This window comes from Muscardinus avellanarius, assembly GCF_963383645.1.
Source record: "Muscardinus avellanarius genome assembly, chromosome: 4".
In the NCBI taxonomy this organism is placed as follows: domain Eukaryota; kingdom Metazoa; phylum Chordata; class Mammalia; order Rodentia; family Gliridae; genus Muscardinus; species Muscardinus avellanarius.
The window spans coordinates 161,989,711-162,013,828 of NC_137789.1; the positions used below are offsets into that span (position 1 = coordinate 161,989,711).

General features: G+C 58.2%; 1 protein-coding gene across 1 annotated transcript in view; it reads left to right on the forward strand.

The window, feature by feature from the left end:
- The window catches only part of INPP5A (inositol polyphosphate-5-phosphatase A), a gene marked incomplete at both ends in the record, with an annotated part of 184,677 nt that overhangs the window by 114,748 nt on the left and 45,811 nt on the right, over positions 1-24,118 (forward strand). Inside the window, 4 exons of the mRNA XM_080695419.1 lie at positions 8,061-8,124; positions 13,637-13,740; positions 20,490-20,542; positions 23,341-23,460. Of these exons, the coding sequence (XP_080551545.1) occupies positions 8,061-8,124; positions 13,637-13,740; positions 20,490-20,542; positions 23,341-23,460 (341 nt within the window). The remainder of the gene's footprint in view (positions 1-8,060; positions 8,125-13,636; positions 13,741-20,489; positions 20,543-23,340; positions 23,461-24,118) is intronic.

Genomic DNA, 24,118 nt, shown 5'->3' on the forward strand with positions numbered 1-24,118 from the left:
AAGTCCTGCGCACGGCACGGGCACATCGCTCCGCACACTGTGTGAAACGTTACTATTGAGGCAGGGTATGCCGAGCGGGCAGGGCTGACTTCACATGTTATACTCATACTGCCGTGCACTGCTTCAGGTGTCTGCACACCAGAACGCGCAGCGATCACCTGTCCCTCGACGGCACCGGCAGCCACGTCCTGCGACTGCTTGTCCCTTGATGGCAAAAGCCAGCTACACACCGTGACCATCTGTCCCTCGACGGCACCGGCAGCCACATGCCGTCTACAATGCTATGCTCTGGTGGTCCTGACTGCTTGTGAGCACTGTGCGCCAGGCTCTGCTGGGAGACCTGGCCTTCCCTTCCACCAGCGTTCTCCCAGCTTCAAGCGACAGCTCACGCCCCATGCTTGTGCAGACACTGTCCCTGAACTGCAGGCTGAGCCTGACCACCATGTGGCATCCCCACCTGGACGGCCCATGCGACCCTCAGCCTCCACCCAGCCTGGTCTCCGTCTCTGCCATCTCAGACCCGCCACCCCTCCCCAGCTCCCCTGACCGCGCCCTCAGAGTGTCTGGACGCCTCCTTTCTTGCACACCGACCGGTCTTGTCTGTGCCCCATGCTCCTCCCAGTGTCTGCCCGCCTCCTGGTCCTGGCCCTTCCTCTGTGTGAGCATGTCTGCTCTCAGTGTGGAGCTGGACTCTGTTCAGGGTGACCCCGAACTCCCGGCAGGGCAGAATGGCAGCAAAGGAACAGCTGAAATGCAGAGTCCTTGCCTGTGATCCGAGAGGCTCTACTCCAACTAGAACCCAGAGGAGGCTGAGCAGGTTGCTGACTGCAAGCAGAACACAATCGATAGCACGCCTGGTCGCTGGCTGTAGCCGTCAGGAACAATATGGGTTTTTAAAGTTACATTTCCCAATTGCAACAGAAACTAAAAGAGACCCAGGAATAAATCTAATAAAAGGTTTTCAAGACCTTTAAGGAGAAAATTAGAAAACTTTATTAAAAGCCATTTAAGAAGGCCTCATGGGTAAAGATGCATCTTGTGGGAGCAAAGACTCTGTGGTGCAAGGATGCCAGCCCCTGGCGGTCTAAATGTCTCTGGCTCAAGACCCTTGCTCTGACCTCTGATTCAGAAGCTTCATTTGAAAGTTAAAAGTCCATAATCAACACATTTATGTAGAAAAACAAAATGATGCACTTAGCAACTAGTTATTAAGACTTAACCAATAAAATACAAAAACCTTACCACCTGCAGAGCCGTAGAGAGGCTGTCCTATGGAGTCAGGCTAGGGAAGATTCCAGGTCAGAGAGCCAAAAGCTCAAATGTACTGATCAGCTGCTTCACAAATCCTCCCTCTAGTCAGAGACACCATAAGAACATTGCTGAGATCAGGGAAGTGGGTGCCTTTCTGTAGTTTATATAATAAAGGAATATTCTAGATTATATTTAGAAGAAACATAAAGAAGACAAGTAGAAATGCACAGTGGACATGAACATGGAGTTCCCAGAGAGCCTGAACAGCAGAGACCTGAACCATGAAGCTCCTAGAGGAGGACAAGCAGAGCCTTCACAACACTGCATTGGCCGTGATTTTATTATTTATTTATTTATTGCGGTACTGGGGATGGAACCCAGGGGCATTCGACCTCTGAGCTACACCCCCTGCCCTATTTCTTATTTTGAAACAGGGTCAAACTAAGTTACGGAGTGCCCCACTAAGTAGCTGAGACTGTCTGCAGACCACGATCCTCCAGTCTCAGCCTCCCAAATGCTGGGATTACAAGCATGTGCCACCACGCCTGGCTTTGGCAGTGATTTTTAGATACAACACTAAAGACAGGTGACAAAAGAAAGAAGAGACAGATTTGGCTTCATCAAAATATTTTTAATATATTTTTATTGGTGCATTGTAGTCAAACATCACAGTGGAATACAAGACTTGTGAGGATTTCCAAGCACACATCATCCAATTGGCTCTTATCTAATCCCCATCCCACCCACCCCCAATCCCATGCTTGATTTAGTGATTGACTTTGATATATTTGTTTACATACATCATGTGTTGTAAAGAGGTTCCGTCTTCCCCATCCCATTCTCTCTGATCGGTCACCTTAATTGCTCTTCCATAGGGCCCCTTCTTCAATCAGATTTCCTCCTATTACCCATTTCTTCCTAGTTTTTGCATATTAGGGAAAGCATCTGATTTTTTTTGTTTTCTGTGATATTTCTCTGTTTATGCCGCATTGCAAGTTCTGATCCCACTCTTGAAGGCCCCGGCACTGGCCTGGCCGCCTGGCAGACTCTAATCCCGGCCTCGCTGACTCTAGTACTGGCCTTGCCTCATGGCAGGCTCCATCCTGGCCTTGGAGGCCCCAGCACAGGCCATGCCTTAAGGCAATCTCCTCCCCCCGCCGCGTTGGCTCCAGCTACGGCTTCACCTATGGGATGGCAGGCACCGATCCCAGCCTTACTGGCCCCAGGACCGGCCTCTCCACAAAGCAGGCTCCGATCCCGGCCTTGGAGGCCTCAGCACTGGCCTTGCCTCATGGCAGGCCCCAATCCCGACCTCACTGCCAGCCCTGGCCTTTCCCCTCGGCAGGCTTCGATCCCGGCCTTGAAGGCCCCAGCACCGGCCTTGCCTCATGACCTCACTGCCAGCCCTGGCCTTGCTTCATGGCAGGCTCTGATCCCGGCCTTGCTGTCCCCAGCACCAGCCTCACCCCTCAGCAGGCTCCGATACCAGCCTCCAAGGCTCCAGCACCAGCTTTGCCTCACAGCAGGCTCCGATACCAGCCTCACTGGCCCCGGCACTGGCCTAACCCCTCTGCAGGCTCCGATCCTGGCCTTGGAGGTCCCAGCACCGGCCTTGCCTCACAGCAGGCTCTGATCCCGGCTTCGATGGCCCCGACACCGACCTGACCCCTCAGCAGACTCCAATCCCGGCCTTCGAAACCCCAGCCCCGGCCTTGCCTCATGGCAGGTTCTGATCCTGGCCTTGCTGGCCCCGGCACCGGCCTAACCACTCGGCAGACTTCGATCCCGGCTTTGGAGGCCCCAGCACCGGCCTTGCCTCACGGCAGTCTCTGATCCCAGCCTCGCTGGCCACAGCACCAGCCGGCTTCATCAAAGTATTAAAGAATTAGGCCTCAAAAGATGCCAACAAGCAGGGTGCAGTGGCACACGCCTGTACTTCCAGGGGAGGCTGAGACAGGAGGATTACAGGTTCAAGGACAGCCTCAGCAATGTAGTGAGACTCTTAGCAGCCTAGTGAGACCCTGTTTCAAAATAAAAAGGGCCGAGGATATAGCTTGGAGGTAGAAAACCCCTGGGCATAATCCCTAGTACCACACACGCAGGGAAAAAAGAAAAGACATCAACAAGCAGGTGTATAGCCCGCACCTATAATCCCAGTAGCTGGGAAGCTGAGACAGGAGGATTGCAAGTTCAAGGCCAGTTTGGCAACTTACACTCTGCTTAAAAAAAATCTATATATATATATATATATATATATATATATATATATATATGTAAAGGGTTGGAGTAAAATCAAAGCAAAACAAAAACAAAAATAAAAAGCCAGAAAACACATCAGCAGAGTAAAAGCCAATTCATAAACTAGATAAAAATATTTTCAAATCATACATATTTTAAGAAATTAATATCCGGAAACTCAATAAATGGAAAAAATGGGCATGAGGCTCGAATAGACATTTCTCCAAAAATGATATAAGAGTAGATGCTCAGACATTATTAATTAGTAGGAAAATAGGAATCAAAACTGTCGTGCGCAGTGACGACTCTTACACGATCTTCCTCAAGCAGTTTTATTACCCCAGGTTCTTATACAGTTCCCGTAGATCTTCTCCATCTTCTCCCCCATCACTCCACCAACCCTCTTAGCTCTCTCAACGCCCTCTCAGGTAAAAACAACATCAGTCTTCTATCTCCTCCCTCATCACTCCACCAACCCTCCTCCGTGGCACTCTACGTCTCTGCTGCAGCACACACCGGTCACAGTGGTGGCTTTGTGAACATGTCCGTCCCAGCTCGGAGCCCGGAGCAGTCCGCCAAGAAACTGCTCTTCCTGTCCACCAACCCTCTTAGCTCTTTCTCCTTCCTCCCCGCTAGGGCATGCGCGTTTTTTAACCTTCTCCTGGGCGGGCAGGTGGTAGCACGAGGCGCTGCGTCACTAATCATCCGTAAGGCGCCTGATAGGGCTCACTGCGCAGGCTCAGGGCACCGCCAGCCTCGTGAGCCTCGTGACTTGGCTGCAAGCCCAGGCGCCATCTTGAGTCCACGCTGGCAACAAGCCTGGGTGCCACCTCGGTCCTGCCGAGTGGGCCCCAACACAAAACTACAATGAGCTGCAATTTTGTCAATTAAAAGTAATTTTTAAAAACTACAGTGATTTAATGCCTTATACCTACTAGGGTGCTAACAGGAAGAAAGGCAGGCAATGGCAGGTACTGTAAAGTATGGAGACATTGGAACTCTTGTCCACTGCTGGTGGGAGGGCAAACTGGGGCAGTCACCGCGGCACAGAGCACTCGGTCCTCAACTTAAAAAATGTTTCCATGTGATCCAGCAACTCCAGAGGACTGGAAGCAGGTCTCAGACATCTGAACCTCGGGGTCACAGTGGCATGACCCCCATGTGCTAATGAGGGAGTGACCTGGTGCCCATCAGTGGACAGGTGGATGCTGAGCAGAAGGTGTGTTCATACGACGGAATGTTGTAGGGCCTCGAGGAGGAAGGAACCTGTTATATGCTGAACTACGGAGTGGGGGGTGGGGCGTCAGGCTAAGTGGGATGGTTCAGCCACAAAAAGACAAGTAGTAGCCGGGTGTGGTGGTACACTTCTGTAATCCCAGCAATGGTAGGTGAGACAGGAGGATCTCAGGTCCAAGGCCAGCTTCAGTAACTTAGTGAAGCCCTAAGCAACTTAGGGAGACCTGTTGCAACATAAAATAGGGCTGGGGTGTGGCCCAGAGGTAGAATGTGCCTGGGTTCAATCTCCAGTAACACATACACACATGCACACACACATATACACACACAGAGACCCTACTGGTCTGTGTCATGTGTGTGTGTCATGGTCAAAGAAACACAAAGTAGCCAGGTAGTTGGAGGGGCTAAGAAGGAGAAGACAGGGCTAGTGCTGGGAAGGATGGAGGATTCCGGAGCTAGGCGTGTGCCGGGTGCATGATCTCACAAGTGTAGTTAGCACTGCTGAACTGTGCAGGTGAGTGAGTGGCCGATATGGTACATTTTATTTTATGTTATGTGTATTTCCTCCCTCCCTCCCTGTCTGCCCCTGTCTCTCTCTCTCTCTCTCTCTCTCTCTCTCTCTCTCTCTCTCTCTCTCTCTCTCTCTCTCTCTCTCTCTCTCTCTCTCTCTCTCTCTCTCTCACACACACACACACACACACACACACAGAGTTTAGAAAAAAGAGGGGCTGGAGGTGTGGCTCAGTGGTAGAGTGCTTGCCTAGCATACACGAAGCCCTGGGTTCAATCCTCGGCAATACAAAAGTACACACACACACACACACACACACACACACCTCAAAATGGATGTTCAGCTATGCCAGTATAATGAAAGTACAGACAGAAGCTGAGGCATAATTCTATACTAACCATCCCGCTGCTTCGTTACTTTTTAAATCTTGTCTCCACCTTACATTTCTGTTTTCTTTCTTTTGTTGCGTGTGTTATTTTGGTGGTAGGCCATATTAGGTTTTAGGAACTTTCCTCTATCTCTGTCTCCGTGAAAGTCCAGTGTGTTTGTGAGCGCAGCTCTCGTTTGCTCTCCCTGCTCTGTAGTACTTCATTGTAGTATATTTTGAACATGACACATTTTATGGTAAGCTTCTGGGTTTTTAGTGATAGTGTTTTCAGAGGTTTGCCACTGCATTTGTATATGTACATCCTAAGAGCTCTGGCTCTCTGAGTAGTATCTATGTTGTAGAATGTGTGTACATGTGCATGTTTGTGTTAGCTACACATGTATACATGCCTGTATAGCATGAGTATATGCATATGGGCACATATGTGTGGTACATTTATAATTTACATGCACACATGTGAGTGTGTGTGTGTGTGTGTGTGGTGATTTCTGTGCACCTGGGCATGTGTCATGTGTGTGTGCACATGCGCGTGCAGGAGTCCCTCTGGTGTGAACCAATCTGAAGCTCTCTGATGGTAGTTTGTGGGCACACCCTGGATCTGCATCCCTGGATGTGCGTGTCATGGCTTCTGCCATCTGGCGAGGCAGACATGCCACGAGCAGGCTGGAAGGCCGCGCGCCACCCGCCCTACCTGCAGGCACTCGGTCCTTGTGGGACACAGGTCACCTCTGCCGCTCCGTGGCCTGAGCTCTGCTCTCGGTGAGTGGAGCGTTTGCAGTTGGTCCTAGAGCAAGAGAACGCCCAAGGACTGCTTGGCTGGGCGCCATGTCTGCTGCCGGCTCGCCTGTGGACACAGCTGCGAGGGTTTCTAAGCATGGTGCTCTGGCCCTCCTTGCAGCTCCCGTCCCGGCCAGAGGCACTGGAGCCCAGGGCAGTGCTCCGTGGGGGAGGGCCACGCCCCACACACCTGCCTGCCTGCCTGTGACTGCACCTGCACACCTGTGCCTTTCCACAGGCGGGAGCCGTGGTGCACACGTGTGCCCTGACCTGCGTCTGCAAGGTGGGCCCACATTCATCAGATTCAACTCTCACAGCCCCACATGGTGGGCACATGCGCCCACCATTCTCTGGTGGTCTGAGGTTAGGACATGTTTTGGTGGCATTGCAAACACTTGACTTCCACCCTGCTGCCGAGTGCTGTGAAGAGGGTGTTGCTGGCCAAGGTGCACATTAGCTGGAGCCAGTGCCTGCCGTGAGCCCCGGGTTCCGCTTGTGCGGCCCTGCCGCGGGCCAGGTTAGCAGGGACTTGGGCCTTTGCCTGCTCCTCAGTGCTGCCAGGGCCTCTGCCTTTTCTGTCACCACCTCCAGGGCATCCAGGGCGCCCACCGGTGCCCGACGGTGACCAGACTGCTTCTCACTGAGGAGAATCACAAGCACTCTTGCTGCCAGCTTATAAATATGTAAAAAGTATTTGTTTTAGTAAAAAAAAGCAAGGAGTCAGTCCTCTCAGACATGGTGAACACACCAGTGACGTGCAGTCAGGGCCTGGGTGAGCTGGTAACGTGCTGTGAGCAGGCCCAGGATGGTACTGCGCCCCTGCCCGAGTCCCAGGACAAACCAGCCTGACCCAGGCGGGTTAACACTAGAAGACTGGGTAGGATTGCGCTTCGTGCTGGGTGGATCTTGCTCTGACGATGAGTTGCAGTCTCCGTGTCTGCACTGGGAGCTTTTCCACATGTTTATCATAAGGTCAGGCCCTCCACAACTTAGTAAGACCTTGTTTCAAAAGAAAATAAAATAGGGCTGGGAGTTTAGCTCAGAGGTAGAAAGCCTCTGGGTTCCATCCCCAGTGCCACATACACAAAAAAGAAAAATAATACGTATATACATGTGTAAATATGTATGTATGAACACATGCGTATGTATACATATGTATGTATATATATATATATATATATATATATGAAATAGTGTGTTAAATCTGACTTTTAGATGAGTAACAAGTAGCTTCAGGCAGTGTGCCAGCCCCCACCCACCTCTGCTGGGTGTCCTGTGGCACTGCATCTGGCAGTGGGCCGCAACTGTCGCCAGTTCACGAGTGTGGTTCTGGTGGCTTCTGGGTGTGGGTCACTGCAGGTTGAGGGGGTGGCAGGGAAGCAAGTGCCAGGCGGGTATCAGCTGGTATGGAGTGGGGATGGGTGCGGGGCCAGCTGAACCCGCCAGGAACGGGACCGAGGGCTCCTGCTCTAGCTCCACACCGAGCCTGGCATGCTGGGCACTGCAGGCCCTCGGCTGGGCCTCCCTGTCACGGCTGTGATGAGGCCACAGCTGGTTAACCTGCTCCGGTGGAGGGAGCGGCTTTTACTCTGCCTTCACAGCCTCACTTAGAGTGCTTCCAGCAGCAGCCTCTGATCTGGTCTCTTTTTGTTTCTACAGGCACTAGGAAGCTTTTATTTTCTTCATGAATCCCTAAGAAGCATCTACCAGTTTGACTTTAAAGGTAAGACGCTGTGCCACCTCTGGGCTCTCGGCCCGCCCCAGGGACGGGCTTTCTGATCCTCGCCTATGTCTCTAGAGAGGCCTCTGTGGCCTGGTGCTGGCGCCTCTCGCAAGTGCCAACCGTGGCCTGCTGTGGAAACCTCCCAACTTCCAGAACAGGGACCCCCTGGCCCGGCGCCCTTTCCTGCTCTGCTTCTGTACATGTTCAGGGACAAGGGAAGAGGGTCCCGTGTCTCCATCAAATGTGAGATCAGGATGAGAGGTGGAAAGGAAGGGAGCGGGCGCACAGGTCTGTGCTGTGGAGATGGCTCATCAGTGCCACCGTCCACATGGGCTAGGACCTGCCACGTGGCACAACCCGGGCAGGCGGGCTCCAGCGGGCTCTGTGGCATGCTTGCATGCGTGCGGTCCACGTGACACATGCTCCTCCTGTTGCACACGGGCCTCCTGGACTCTGCACAGGCCTGAGCAAGCGCACATCAGCCTGCCATGTCTCAAGCTTGTAATAACTGTGGAAGGCAGCTAAACACACCCGCTGTTGTAGATTCCTTTTTTTTGCTCTCCCCTGGGAGGTGAGGAGCAACCTTTTTCGTGTGCTTGGCGGGGGCCACCTTGCCATGGAAGGTGGGGCCTTGGCAGTAGGGTAGTGGCTTACCTCCCGTGGGCTTTTAGGTGCTTTAATCCCAGAACTGGGTATTGCAACCAAGGAGCATTGACCTTATTTCAAAGTAAAAACTAAAAAGGGTTGGGAATTTAGCTCGGAGGTAGACTGCCCCAGGGTTTGACCCCTAGCACCACACACACACACACACACACACACACACACACACACACACACACACAGGAGCAGTATGAGGTCAGTATGAGATGGCCTGGGCTAGACCCGTACAGCAGCCACAGATGTCCAGACGCAGCGTGCTCTGGTGAAGCCGGAGCAGGGCAGGATCAGCTGCTGAGAAAGTTGTGTGTGGAGGCACCTTGTTTTATTAGTAAGTGAGGTCAGCCCAGCTGGCCAGCCTAAGTGCGCTTAGAACGGTGGGTTGATGTAGGTGTAGCCACCGCCGGACCTTTCCCAGGGCTTCCACATGGTCAGGACGGCAGAGGCGGGTGGGCTGGCAGTGGGCGTGGCCTCAGCACCTTGTCTCGGGGAGCTGATCGGGCCAGCCCAGAGTCTGCGCAGGCGAGCGGCCGCGGGTCTCAGGCTTCGGGCTGAACTGAGTGACCCTGGCTTTGGGAAAAGTTCAAATAAACTTTAAAAGAGAATTAAAAAGCAGCAACCTTGTCAGAGATTTGTGGCGTACTGGAAGACAGATGAAAGGCGCAGGGTCCACTGTGTGACGAGTTGGGAAGGGATGGTGCCTGTTCTCACAAGAAGAAAGGAAGCAAGCCGCTCAGCCCCACCAGGACGAGCTCGCCGGAGCGACAGGCGGGCACAGGCCCACAGCGTGCTTGGAGCAGGAGCCCAGCCCCACCAGGACGAGCTCGCCGGAGCGACAGGCGGGCACAGGCCCACAGCGTGCTTGGAGCAGGAGCCCAGCCCCACCAGGACGAGCTCGCCGGAGCGACAGGCGGGCACAGGCCCACAGCGTGCTTGGAGCAGGAGCCCAGCCCCACCAGGACGAGCTCGCCGGAGCGACAGGCGGGCACAGGCCCACAGCGTGCTTGGAGCAGGAGCCCAGCCCCACCAGGACGAGCTCGCCGGAGCGACAGGCAGGCACAGGCCCACAGCGTGCTTGGAGCAGGAGCCCAGCCCCACCAGGACGAGCTCGCCGGAGCAGACAGGCGGGCACAGGCCCACAGCGTGCTTGGAGCAGGAGCTGCCCTGCATCGGCATTTGGCGGAAATTGACGAGTGCTGGCCACTGGGCCTGGACTAACCCGTGTGTCTGGGGGCCTCCCTCCAGGAGCTCCCATGTGTCCAAGGCCAAGCTATGTCCTTCCTCTTCGCCTGTCTGCCTGCAAGAGTGCTGCAGGGCAGCCTGCAGGGTCTTCTCTGTGAAGGGAGCCTCCCAGAGCAGCCCCTTGGCTGTCCACACCTGGAGGTACCTGTGAGGTTCCAGCCAAGGCCACAGGCTTGCTGGAGACGCCACACCCGCTCTGCATTGCCACCACGAAGTCTCCCAGTGAAAGGCCCTCCTGATAGGCGTCGTGTGGGCAGTCCACAGGCAGAGGGGATGGGATCAAGGGCAGTGGGGGCAACTTAGTATCTGGCACCCCCAACCTGCAGACAGTGGCCAAGGCCTGGCCCCCGCTGGAGGAACTCAGGTCAAGGTGTGTCTACCTCCGGGTCGCTACCCAGTGACTCATGTTCTGATTTCAACAAAAAAGTACGAGGCCTGCTAACAGGTAAAACCCAGACTGAAGAGACAGACACACCAAGCCTCCGACCCAGGTTCGGCAACGGCAGGCCCTGCAGTGATGAGGCTGGTACATTGCAGCATGGCGGTCATGCTCAGGGCTCTAACTCAGAGAGGCGCAGCGTGCGAGAGGAGCCAGTACTGAGCTGAGACGCCCACCAAAGAGGCAGAGGGAACCTGGAAAAGAGAACGTCGGGCGCAGCCTGCTCAGTGCGAATGCCGGGGGTGCTCCACGCAGCAATGCCCGAGAGCCTCTCCAGATAACAGCCGAGCCAAGGGCAGGCCAGCGAGCAGGACGAATGCCATGCGTCTATCCCACGCACTCAAGCTGTAGAACAGCAAAGATGGAAGGGAAAATCATGAGAGCAGCTGGTCGGGCAGAGCAGGCAGGGGTGCCGACCTGTGTTGGAAGAAGGCTAAGAATGCCCCTCTGCTCCCCCTGTCCTGAGCGGAACACCGTTTCCCTCTCCCACCGTGCCCCAAGGCCCTGCCGCCATGGTCCAGCCAACCATGGTCTGGCCTCCGAAACCTCGGAAGTGGGAGCCACACAGACCTCCTTCTTTAATGCTCTGCTCGTCAGGTGCGCTGCTCACAGTGACACAAAAGCCAACTAAACCACGTCTGCCCCCAGCGCAGCGCCAGGCCGCCAGCATCGCCTGAGGCCGTGCTGAGCGCACTCAGGGCGGACACTCCACCGCAGGTGCAGGTGTGCCAGCCAGCTCGCAGGCCTCCAGGAACCAGTGGCCACGCGGGCATCACCATCGTCGCTGTGTGTCTCCTTAGCGCTCTAGGCAGTGGGGCTCTGGCCTCTTGCTGAGCCTCTTCCCTGGCTGAGCTGACCAGACCTGGGCAGGACACACTGGGCCTCAGCTCTCTCCTCGAGACCTGCACTTTTTTTTTTTTTTTTTTTTTTTTTTTTTTTTTTGCCTGGGGTCCACGCTCGGAGCCACATGAGCCCAGGGCGCCAAGTCCCCTCTCCACCTCCTGCTGGCCCACCCCAGCCGTCGGTGGACGGTGCTCCCGACATCAGCTGCTGTGGGACGTGAAGACCCTATAAGCCTCCATCAAAGTGTCCCCTCGACACTCGTCCCAAAGCTGGTCCCTCATTTCTGCTCGACACACCCTGGAACTTCATCTGAGAGCAGCTGCTCTTGGCCCAGGTCCTGAGGGGGTGCGGGACCTGCAGCTGGAGGGACAGGTCCAAGGCCCTCCGGGCATCTTGTGGACCGGGTGCGCCTGTGCTCCTCACCATACCTGGCCTTGCCCCACACCCCTCTACCTCAGACTCTCCACTGAACCCATATGAGGGACGGGTGTCACACACCTCGAGTTGGGAATGTCCTGGCCTGGGCAGGAGAAGCGCAGACCATCCTGTCCATGGGCTCTGTCAGCCCAGCAGGGCTTGGGCCACATCCCCTGGGACTCCAGGGAGACCTGGGCAGTGCAGGACAGGGTGAGAAGTGCCCGCCCTGGGACTCCAGGGAGACCCAGGCAGTGCAGGACAGGGTGAGAAGTGTCCACCTGTGTCTCCAGGGAGACCCGGGCAGTGCAGGACAGGGTGAGAAGTGCCCACCCTGGGACTCCAGGGAGACCCGGGCAGTGCAGGACAGGGTGAGAAGTGCCCACCCTGGGACTCCAGGGAGACCCGGGCAGTGCAGGACAGGGTGAGAAGTGCCCACCCTGGGACTCCAGGGAGACCTGGGCAGTGCAGGACAGGGTGAGAAGTGCCCACCTGTGTCTCCAGGGAGACCCAGGCAGTGCAGGACAGGGTGAGAAGTGTCCACCTGTGTCTCCAGGGAGACAGGACAGGGTGAGAAGTGCCGCCCTGGTCCTTCCCTCCATCTTACATAAAAACTCCCTAGATTATGAGTGATGTGGGCTGTTTGCGGGGAGGAAATCGATGTTATTAAATAAATTCACGTGAAGGTCTGAGTGAATGGTAATTCCACAGCCCTCTTCAATATATTCACAGCTTTAAAAGAGGGTGCCAATTAGCCCCTGTAAATCTGCAGGCTGGGAGCTCTTAGGGGATAATGAAGTGGAGTGTCAGATTCCAGGTCATGGAACAGGAATTTACGAGCCACAGGCCTTCCCAGGGCAGCCGCTCAGCGTCGCCCGCTCCCCGCTGGGACCACCTGCTCTGGGGCAGCATGGTGGGCACAGCGCAGCCGCCCGTGGCTGGCTGGATGGGGCAGCGTGGTGGGCACAGCCCAGCCGCCTTGACTGCCTGGATGGGGCAGCGTGGTGGGGCACAGCCCAGCCGCCTTGTCTGCCTGGATGGGGCAGCGTGGTGGGGCACAGCCCAGTAGCCTGTGGCTGCCTGGATGGGGCAATGTGGTGGGCACAGCTCAGCAACCTGTGACTGGCTGGATGGGGCAGCATGGTGGGGCACAGCCCAGCTGCCCGTGGCTGCCTGGATGGGGCAATGTGGTGGGCACAGCCCAGCAGCCCGTGGCTGGCTGGATGGGGCAGCTTGGTGGGCACAGCCCAGCCGCCTTGACTGCCTGGATGGGGTAGCGTGTTGGGCACAGCGCAGCAGCCCGTGGCTGGCTGGCTGGAGCAGCGTGGTGGACACAGCACAGCTGCCCGTGACTAGCTGGTTCGGGCAGCATGGTGGGCACAGCCTAGCCGTCCGTGGCTGGTTGGATGGGGCAGCGTGGTGGGCACAGCGCAGCCGCCCGTGGCTGCCTGGCTGGGGCAGTGTGGTGGTACAGTGCAGCCGCCCGTGGCTGGCTGGCTGGGGCAGTGTGGTGGGCATAGTGCAGCCACCCGTGGCTGGCTGGCTGGGGCAGTGTGGTGGCACAGTGCGGCAGCCCATTGCTGGCTGGGTGGGGTAGCGTGGTGGGGCACAGCCCAGTAGCCTGTGGCTGCCTGGATGGGGCAGCATGGTGAGCACAGCCCAGCTGCCTTGACTGCCTGGCTGGGGCAGCGTGGTGGGCACAGCACAGCTGCCCATGGCTGCCTGGCTGGGGCAGCGTGGTGGGCACAGCGCAGCCGCCCGTGGCTGGCTGGCTGGGGCAGCATGGTGGGCACAGCGCAGCCACCCATGGCTGGCTGGCTGGGGCAGCGTGGTGGGCACAGCCCAGCTGCCCCTGGCTGGCTGGCTGGGTGGGGTGCAGCGATGCAGTTGTTTACATCCTCCTCTGGTCTTTTCCAGCTAAGAAGTATAGGAAAGTCACTGGCAAGGAGATCTACTCCGACACCCTGGAGAGCACCCCCATGCTGGAGAAGGAGAAGTTCCCGCAGGACTACTTCCCCGAGGTATGTGAGCAGGGCGCCCCGCTGCAGTGCTTCAGAACGCGCGGCGCCAGTGACATTTAGGTATGAACTGTCAACCCCATAGCCGGCGACCGCAGGCTGGGCGCTGCTCCTGCTCCGTGTGCTCCTTGGGAAGGTTCCGACCTGCTCATCCTAGATGAGGGCGGTGGGAACCTAAGCGCCCAGCGTCAGTTAGTGGGTGTATTCTGCAGTCACCGTTTCCAGACCAAAGGACCATCCCAGAGACACAGGCCAATGTCGCCCGCTCCGCTCCTGGTGGGCCTGGATCCCACAACCTGGGGTACAGGGCCGCTTGGTGATGGGACCAGGGGGCTAGGAGGCCCCGAGCCCCAGCCTGGCTGTTGTGTGCGTGGTGTGCCTCTTCTCCGCCCAGCACCATGTCTTGGCCTTGGGCCTTGCCCGCTGCCCGGGGGCAGCCAGCGTGGAGCCAGCGTGGAGCTGGAGGATGTGCCCACACCACGCCCGCCTCACCCAGAGCGCTTAGGAATCGAGAAGTCCGGACGTTGTTTACAGTGCCACCCCTGCCCCCAGACGCAGCGCATCGTAAATGCCGGGGCCGCCTTTGGGTTGTGGTGCGTTCCTTTAGTACCTTGTGCTCTTGGTGAGGCCCTTAGACCGCACCCTCCGGAATCCTGTGCTCTAGGTAAGGCCCTTAGACCGTTAGACTGTTAGACCGCACCCTCTGGTTTGGGTGCTGTGTACTCTTGGTGAGGCCTTAGACTGCACCCTCGGGCGCCCTGTGCTCTTGGTGATGCCTTAGACCGCACCCTCGGGCGCACTGTGCTCTTGGTGAGGCCTTAGACCACACCCTCGGGCGCGCTGTGCTCTTGGTGAGGCCTTAGACCGCACCCTCGGGCGCGCTGTGCTCTTGGTGAGGCCTTAGACCGCACCCTCGGGCGCGCTGTGCTCTTGGTGAGGCCTTAGACCGCACCCTCTGGTTTGGGTGCTGTTTTTTAGCAAGACTCACAGCAGCATCTTCAGAGCCACCGAACCGTGTGCTTCACATGTTGGCTCTGTTTCCCTGCCCTTCCGTCCTGTTAAATCCAGTGGGGTTGGGGACACCTTCACGGAAGCACGTAGGGTGCTGAGGTGGAGCTGAGCGCCGGCGCCTTCTGACGCCAGCTGTGGCTGGGCTCCTGGACGCTGTGCAGGACCACCACTCGAATGCGCCTCACCTGTGCCTTCAGGGGCTGCAGTGCGGCAGCCCACCCGCCCGCCTGCCTGCAGAGCTGATTCCCAGCAAGGCCACGGCTTTATTAACTTGTTTTATGGCTGCTCCTCGAGCGAAGGGGCCTCCATGAAGGATGGGTGCTCATGTCACCCTGGGGCTCAGCTCCCTCATCCATCCTCCCAGGCCAAGGACGCAGTGTCAGCCGCCGGCCTCCTGGCCTAGCGGCCTGGCCTGCCCCCCAGCCTGCTACCTCGCCCCCTGCAACGTGTCCTGAGGCTCCAGGACTGGCAGGAGCCCTCCAGGTACAGCCACACCTGTGTGTCACGAGGCCTCTCCTGCGTGTGGTGACATTCTTTGGGTGGCCTGGCGGGGACCTCAGCAGGCTTGGGCCGAGAAGCTGCTGTTGGGCTGGCTTAGAGCTGACTCAGGCCTCTGTCCACCTGGAGTGGCCCTTGCACACCGGAGGCACTGACCAGGGCTCTCCTCCGAGTGCCTGGAGCAGACCCAAGGGGCCGTGCTGGGAGGTGGGGTGAGGAAAGCAGAGTCCTGCTCTGAGCTGCTGCCACGCCCTTCAGGGAGCAGGCGGTGGAGGTGTCTGGATATGAGCTGCAGGCCATTTGAGCCGCCCCCTACCCCCGCAATCCAGGACTGTCTCTGCAACTTTCTCCTTCAAATACTACTTTAAACTGTCTCAAGGTTTTGAGAAGAGGTCGGCAGATCCCAGAGGGTCCCCCCGACCGTCAAGGCTCCGAGCTGCTGGGCACGGGCTCAGGAACACTCTCCTCCTGGGGATGGCACCTGCCCTCTGCCCCCAGCCTTGCACACGTGCCTGCGAGATCCCGCAGAGCCACACCGTGCACTGTGTGCTGTGTGCTTAGCCCTCACCAGTGGCACCCCGTGTGCTCCCACCCCGTCCACGTGCGCGAGCTGGCAGGAGCATGAGGTCCCCATTCCGTCGGCACACACGGCTCTGCTGCTGTGTGCTCACCTCACACTCAGTGCCCCTCATCATGCCTGTGGCTGCATCGCCAGAGGGCCAGGGTTGTGTTGGCCTTTGTGACCACCTGCTGGTGTCTTCTCACAGGAAGGAAGAGAGTCTTCAGGGAGCCCCAGACTCGCATCCTTGTCAGCTGATGGGCAGACCCTGTGGTGGCTGGTGCCTGGGCCCGTGGAGGCCTTGGCCTTCCCAGGGCCGCTGCATGGGGAGTTGTCTTGGTCCCTTCTGTAGGCAAGTGGATTCATGGTTCCATTAACCCTGGTAATTATAGAAGGGAACGGTCATGTTAAAATCCACAAGTTCTAACATTCTGCCAGCAGGGTGGTCCTTTTTTTTTTTTTTTTTTTTGGTGGTGGTACTGAGGTTCCTGGAAGCCCTTCTACCTCTGGGCTATACTCCCAGACCTATTTTTATATCTTTATTTGGAAACAGGGTCTCTTAAGCCAGCGCGGCTGGCTTCGAACCTGTGTGATCCTCCTGTCTCCGCCTCCCAAGCGCAGGGATTACAGGCGTGCGCCACCACGCCCAGCTGGGTGGTACTTTTTAACGTGCAGAATTTCACAAAACGAGTCGCGCTGCAGAGGGCAGATCCCAGGGCTTGCTGTGCCGGAGCGTGGCGGGGAACAGCCCTGCAGCCTGCCTGGGCTGCCTCCCGCACACCCTCTGCCAGGCCTCGCTGTGCTCGAGCACATTTTGGGGGAGGGAATTAGTTTAAGACTGATTTCTCTTTCTTTTATTACCATCACTTAAGGATAATCTAAATGTAATTACCCTGATGGAGGCGTAATGCAATTCCAAATAATTACAGCCCACTGCATCTAAAACTAACAAAACTTTCCCTGTTGATTTATGGGTGCTTTTGGCTCAGTATGAATTTCAAATGACGCCTCTGGGAGCAACACTCCAGATAATGTGAGGCCATTTTTAAAAAGCAGATTTGTGTAGTCGATCGGGCGAGTCATTTTTTCCCCTCGCCCGTAGTGAGAAATTGGTTGCTACCATAGATCATAGGCCCCGCTGCATGCGCCGGTGAGAGATGGATTAATCCACTAATGCTCCGAGCAGGCCGTCCACACAGGGCCGCGTGCCATCACCTCCCCACAGCCCTCTCTCCTCCGCAGCGATTTATGTTATCTCTTAGTAGATGAGACTGCCTGCGTTCGTTGCCCATCCACTCGGGGAACCTGCTAACAGTACTGAGCAGGTGCCGTGCTGGGTGAGTGAGAGCTTCTCCCACCAGGTGTGGTGTGGCTTCCCTTCCACACAGCACTGGCCTCTCTAGGGCAGAGGCCACGCAGAGCCAGGGAGCAGCCACCCCAGGAGCACGAGGCTGCCGCCACCCCTTCTGGTCTGAGGAGTTTATGACCAGAGGCTTCAGAAGATGGTCAGTGGGCAGGAAGTTCTAGAGCATGATTGGAAGGGAAGAGCCCCGGCCCACTCATGCACATGGTCTCCTTTGCAGCAGCTCAAGCAACAGCACCTGCGTCTGGGGACTTGCGGGGCCCCTGGGGTCCAGAGCATCTGGGCCTGCAGCAGGGCTGGGCTTCTGCCCTCTGCTCCCAGCCGTGCGCCCTGAGCACAGGCCTGTGTGTGCATCTGCGTGTGTTTGTGAGTGCGTATTTGTTGGGGGTACTCTGGATGTCACTCTGGGGCCTCCTTCAAAAGGGTACCTGCACCGTTGATGACTTGGGGTGTGTGTACTTTTGGGCACACATGCATTTGTATATACACACGCACACATGTTGGGGTGTGCATTCCTGAGTTCTCAGGCTGGGCCAGAAGAGGGGCGGGAAGCCCCTGGTTGGAAAGAGGGACTGGACCAGGAACGAGGGGTGTGAGCTCTAGGTCTGCTCCTGTGTCTCGGGGCTGGTGGTCCAGGGTGGGTGAGGGTCTGCAGGCCCTTGGCTCCTCCTTGGTGAGGTGAGGGAACACCGTCCTGCCAGGTCCCTGGGACGCTGCGGGCCGACTGTCACAGGCTGGGAGGGAGCAGCATTCCGTCCAGCCCAGACCCCCGGCTTGTGGCAAACCTCAGCCCAGGCTGGGAGCGTGGCAGGATGTCGTGGGCTGTGGCTGTACTGGAAACCTGTCAAAAATGCAGTCTGAACACATTCATTATTACAATGATGAGCGTATCTCAAGGAACATGTTTTCTACAAATATTTTATCAAAATACTCTGGTATAACAGTATTACACTGTTGAATTTTCTGATATTAACCTGCAATTTAGTTAAAAAATTTGAATTGTATTAAAATCCTATAATTGCTGTTACTACCAGTCTATATCATACAAAAATAACGCATCTCCTGCTTTGTTAGTCTAATAATATTCAAAATAATGCTTTGATATTAAGGAAAGTTAAAGACCTAAAACAAGATATTTTCACATGTACATAGATCCAAGATACAGACACACACATGCACACACACACACACCATAACTTATACAATATTGAAAGCTCAGCCGGGCGTGGTGGCACACACGTGATCCCAGAGCTTGGGAGGCTAAGGCAGGAGGATCACAGGTTTGAGGCCAGCCTCAGCTAGTGAGGCCCCTGCAACTTAGTGAGACCCTGTTTCAAAATAAAGAATTAAAAAAAAATAGGGCTGGCGGCGTAGCTCAAGGTAGAATAGCTACACACACACGCGCGCACACACACACACACACACACACACAAAAGAAGAAAAAAAAAACTGAGGAGAATGAGAATTAAATTTTAGTCCAAAAATGTACAAGTGCCTGCTGTTTGTAGTGAAAGTGCAGCCGTTGACGCCATATTAAGTTCTGGGTAGAAGCAGGACCATATTTGGTCTGGGTCCCAGCATGCCTGGCGGAGGGAGTGTAGGAGGCCACGTCCAGCCTGGCCTGGCTGCTTCCCTGGACAGGCCTTCTCTGAGCCAGCGGGTGGTGGCCCGGGGACAGCCGCTCTTCTCTGTAGAACACGCTGCCCCAGGGCTGTGGACCAGCTTGCCAGCGCAGGGTGCCAGAGGGCGGGGCGGGCAGGCAGGCTGCTGCAGCAGCCCGCGACCACTGCCGCTGCCTGGAGTCTCCAGCACAGAGTCGGCTTGTGCGTGTGGGTGGGAGCCAGGGGCAGGCAGAAGAGCCCCTGGCCCTGAAGCCCAGCACGGGCACCTGGGCGGGGTGGAGAACAGGCAGGGCTGCGCGTGCCGCTGGGGCTGAGTGCAGCGGGAAGCCGGCAGCGCTGAGTGCTGTGAGCAGAGGGCCATGCAGCGGCCGCGAGGGCTTTGAGCAGAGCGCTGGGATCAGGCACCACGCCGCTGTCTGGGGTGAGGGGGAAGCGGCACCGTGAGCTGGATAGCCCTTGTCCAAGAAGCGTGAAGAATAGGGACAGCCTAAGGAAGTACAGTCAAGCGCAAAGCTGCCTGGAGCCCATTTCTCTGGACTGCCTTTGACCCAGGGAGCGTGTTCAGCGATGAACGCATGGTCACCTTGCAGGGGGTGGCCTTGCACCGTAAAGGCGGCGCAGTGCTCGCCCTTGTCCTCTGCCTTCCAGATTCACCCTCCCCTCCGCCCCCAGGCTGACTGCTTCAGGCCCCACCCCGCAGCAGGGCTGGCTGGGGAGAGGTGGTTTCCGCCGCCCGGCGACTCTTCACTTGGTTCCCACGAGCTGGGCTCCTGTCACTGAAATCAAGACGAGGAGTTTAGCCTAGCGTGGTGGTGCACACTTGCGATCCCAGTACTTGGGAGGCCCAGACAAGAGGATCGCAGGGCTCAGCGTTCCATTACGCACTGCTAGTGCTCGGCAGCCCAGCCAGAACCTCCCGCTGGACAGCCAGGCTGTTGCGGCCACCTTGGCTCCCCATGAGCACAAACCCAAGCTGGTCAGCGCCGCTGGGGCGGACTGCGGGGGCCTGCCCCTCTGCCTTACCAGGGCCACTCCCGCGCCTCTGCACGGCCTTCCCCCTCCTGGACCACGAGGGGAATCGGTGGCGTTAGAGGGAGGGGTAGCTACACAGTCGCGGCTTTCCCCATGGGCGGTCTTGGCAGGTAGGCTTCTGGGCCGGGGCCGGGGCGGTTAGGGCCACTTTTCTCGCCTCTGCTGGGTTCTCTGCGCTCCGCCTCCTCGCCAGCCTCACATACGGAACACCCGGCCTGCTGGCGTGTAAACAGTAGGGACTTTCTTCTAAGGTTCTCGGCCCTGCAAGTCAAGACCCAGGCCCTTGCAGGCGTGGTGTCTGGCGAGGCTTCGTCCCCACATGGTGAGGGGCAGGGGGCCAAGACTCCCTTCACAAGGCCTTTTATAAGTGCAGCAAGAGTTCTGGAGAGGAGAGCCCTGGTGACTTAGCCACCGCTCAGAAGCCCCGCCTCTCAGCTCTGCTGCCTGGCGAGTGTGAGGACCGCGTTCAAGCCTGGCAAAGGCTGCCTGGGACAGCCTTGCTCTGCTCCCGGGCCGTGCAGAGACCACGAGGTGGCGCTGCTGGGCGGGCGTGCTGGGGAGGGCTGGGGCAGCGTGGGCTCCCTGGCTCCCGGCTCCTCGTGGCGGAGTCCTGGCGAGGGACCTGGCCTTCCCTGGCTCGAGCTCACTGTTGGCCTTTGCTTTGCAGTGCAAATGGTCAAGGAAAGGCTTCATCCGGACGAGGTGGTGCATCGCTGACTGGTAGGTGGCGCTGCGGCGGGCTCTGCTGCGGCGTCTCTGGCCCCTGTGTGCATCCTGTGCCAGTGTGGTGGCAGGCGTCTCTCCCGAGGCCTCGCCATCGTGAATGGGGACCCCGCATGTTGGTCCCAGGCGACGGCATGTGACACGGAGCTGTCACTCCTTCCTAAGTCCAGGCGCTTGGCACAAATGGGGACTTAGCCGAAGGTCTCAATTCTCCCAAACCTGAGCGTGAGCCCATGTGCAGAGTCGCCACTTGGCGAGCTAGCAGGGAGCCTGTGTGCACTGTGGCCTGGCTGCCAGGGTGGAGGAGTTGGCAGCCCCATCTCCACTGGGCTGTCCAAGGCTGGCCTTCCTGTGGGCACTCCGTCCAAGGGCAGCACCTGGCTCCTCTAGCTGAGAAGGCACAGCAGGGCTCTTCCTGGTTCCTACTGTGGCCTTCTCCTGGCCTCCCCCCTGGCTTCTCCCCTGGCTTCCCCCCTGGCTTCCCCCCTGGATTCTTCCTTGGCTTCCCCCCTGGCTTCCCCCCTGGCTTCCCCCCTGGCTTCTCCCCTGGCTTTCCCTGGCTTCTCCCTGGCTTCCCCCCTGGCTTCTCCCCTGGCTTTCCCTGGCTTCCCCCCTGGCTTCTCCCCTGGCTTTCCCTGGCTTCCCCCCTGGCTTCTCCCTGGCTTCCCCCCTGGCTTCCTCCTGGCTTCCCCCCTGGCTTCCCCCCTGGCTTCCCCCTGGATTCTTCCTTGGCTTCCCCCCTGGCTTCTCCCCTGGCTTTCCCTGGCTTCTCCCCTGGCTTCTCCCTGGCTTCCCCCCTGGCTTCCTCCTGGCTTCCCCCCTGGCTTCTCCCCTGGCTTCCCCCTGGATTCTTCCTTGGCTTCCCCCCTGGCTTCTCCCCTGGCTTTCCCTGGCTTCTCCCCTGGCTTCTCCCTGGCTTCCCCCCTGGCTTCCTCCTGGCTTCCCCCCTGGCTTCTCCCCTGGCTTCCCCCTGGATTCTTCCTTGGCTTCCCCCCTGGCTTCTCCCCTGGCTTTCCCTGGCTTCCCCTCTGGCTTCTCCCCTGGCTTCCCCCCTGGCTTCCCCCCTGGCTTCTCCCCTGGCTTCCCCCCTGGCTTCCTCCTGGCTTCCCCTCTGGCTTCTCCCCTGGCTTCCCCCCCTGGCTTCTCCCCTGGCTTCCCCCCTGGCTTCTCCCTGGCTTCTCCCTGGCTTCTCCCTGGCTTCCCCCCTGGCTTCCTCCTGGATTCTTCCTTGGCTTCTCCCCTGGCTTTCCCTGGCTTCTCCCTAGCTTCCCCCCTGGCTTCCTCCTGGCTTCCCCCCCGGCTTCTCCCCTTGCTTCCCCCATGGCTTCCCCCTGGCTTCCCTCCTGGGCACCCCCCCCAGCTTCTCCCCTGTCTTCCCCCCTAGCTTCCCCCCTGGCTTCTCCCCTGGCTTCCCCCTGGCCCCCCACCCCGGCTTCCCCCCTGGCTACACACCCCCCCCGGCTTCTCCCTGGCTTCCCCCGGCTTCCCCCCTGGCTTCCCCCCTGGCTTCTTCCTGGCTTCCCCCCTGGCTTCTCCCTGGCTTATCCCTAGCTTCCCCCCTGGCTTCCCCCTGGCTGCTTCCCCGGCTTCTCCCCTGGCTTCCCTCCTGGCTCCCCCCCCCTCTCCCGGCTTCTCCCCTGACTTCCGCCCCTGACTTTTCCCTGGCTTCCTCCTGGCTTCTCCCTGGCTTCTCCCCCGGCTTCCCTCCTGCCCCATGGCGTGTTTGCCTGGGGCTTCATTTTACTCTCCTTCCAGGGTTTTCTGCCTGTAGACCTGCTGCTGTGGCACAGACCACCCTCGCTCTCAGCCTGAGCAGCGTGACTGCCTGGGCTCTGGCCTCAAAGGCCCCTCTGGGGTTTGGCCATGTCACGAGGGGGCTGCTGGCCCCTGACCGCCCAGCTCTGGAGAGTTGACCCCAGGCCATGGTGGGCACCCCTCCTCATGCAGCCCAGAACAGAGTGCAGAGGGGGGTGAGGACCACAGTCCTGTGACCTCATCCACCCTGCTGCCCTGTGCCCTTGGTCCCAGGGCCCAGCCCTAGGACAGTGTGGAGAGGCACCCTGGGCCTGGACCTCCAGAGGCAGGGGCAGGGTGGTCGGGCCCAGGGGCCAGTGACCACAGGCTGGAGGGAGGCGCAGACCTGCCATCTCCCTTCATGGTAATCACTGAGGAGAGGGGAGGACTCAGCATGGCAGCGAGCCCCGAGGTCAGTGCCAGGGCCTCGCCTGGTGACGTGGATATGATCAGGCCGGTGTGGAGGCCGAAGACTCTGGTGTATGGGTAAGGCCAGCCCAGGCCAGAGTCCAGCCTCCCAAGTCCATGGCAGCCGTCCGTGGGGCTGCTGCAGGGCTCCCTCGAGCTGTGTGCTCGAGAGCTTTTGGCGGGGTGTAAGGGTGGTCCACCCGTCTGCCTCAGCGCCCCCACCCCGTGTTCAGGAGACCCTGACAGTGGTGTATCAGGTGGCCTCGGGAGCTGAGGTCAGAGGCACGTCCTCCTCTCTGTTTAGCCAGTAGCTGTGATGGGTTTTGTAATTCTACCGTCCTTCTCTCTGAAGAAGAGCAGTCAGGTTTTACTGCCCAGGCTGCCTGCATTTGTGAGGCCTTCTCGTGTCCTCTGGCCTCAGGGGAGGTGGCACTCTGGGTTAGCCCACAGCAGCCGAGGACAGGCGGGCGGCTGGCAGGTTCCCAGGGTGCAGGTGGCTCCTATGCCAGGGAGAGAGCCGGTGCCCGTGTCCCTAGGGTGCAGGGAGGCCCAGGGTGCGGCCTCGCTCACCTGCTCCCTTTCCTCGGTTACAGTGCCTTCGACTTGGTGAACATCCATCTTTTCCACGACGCGTCCAACTTGGTGGCCTGGGAAACAAGCCCCTCGGTGTACTCAGGCATCCGGCACAAGGCCCTGGGCTACGTGCTCGACAGGTAGGTGCTGCCCTGTCCTGCTACTCCGGAGCACGGCGGGGTCCATTCTGGGAGGCCGCTTCCTGGGTCATGTTCCTGTTTCCAGTGGCTTTGGGGAATGCCAAGCCATGGAGGCCAGAGAGCCCCAGCCCGGTTCACCAGCTGGAGCAGGCCCTCACCAGGTGGGCTGGACACTGTCATGTCACCCCTCCTGACTCTTCCTGTGGGAAGGATGGAAAACAGCGCTGTGAAGAGATGTGTCAGGCATGAGCACCAGCAGGGAAGACTCTCAGAGCCAGGGGGCTGCCGTGGGTGTGCTTCAGAAACAGGCGCCCCAGTCGCTCCGGCCTTCGCCATGACCAGGACTCCAGCCCTCTCAGGGCAGTTCCCAGCCATGAAGGGTCAGCTCGGGTGGTTCTGCACAGGGCTGCATCCCTCCTGGCTCTGTCCTTTGGCCAGCTGGCCAGGCCTTACTCTCTGGGAGGAGTACAGGTGGCCTTGGTGACCATCAGGGCAGGGACCTCCCGCCTCTGCTTGGGCTCCGACTGCGGCAGTTTCTCCTGCCTGCATGCTCCAGCCCCTCCGAGGGCTGGACCCAGAGACTGGGCATGGGGTACTCCCCGGGCCTCTGGGAGACTCTTTGGAGGAGGTTTCCAACTGAAGAACGGCGTTCACCTGA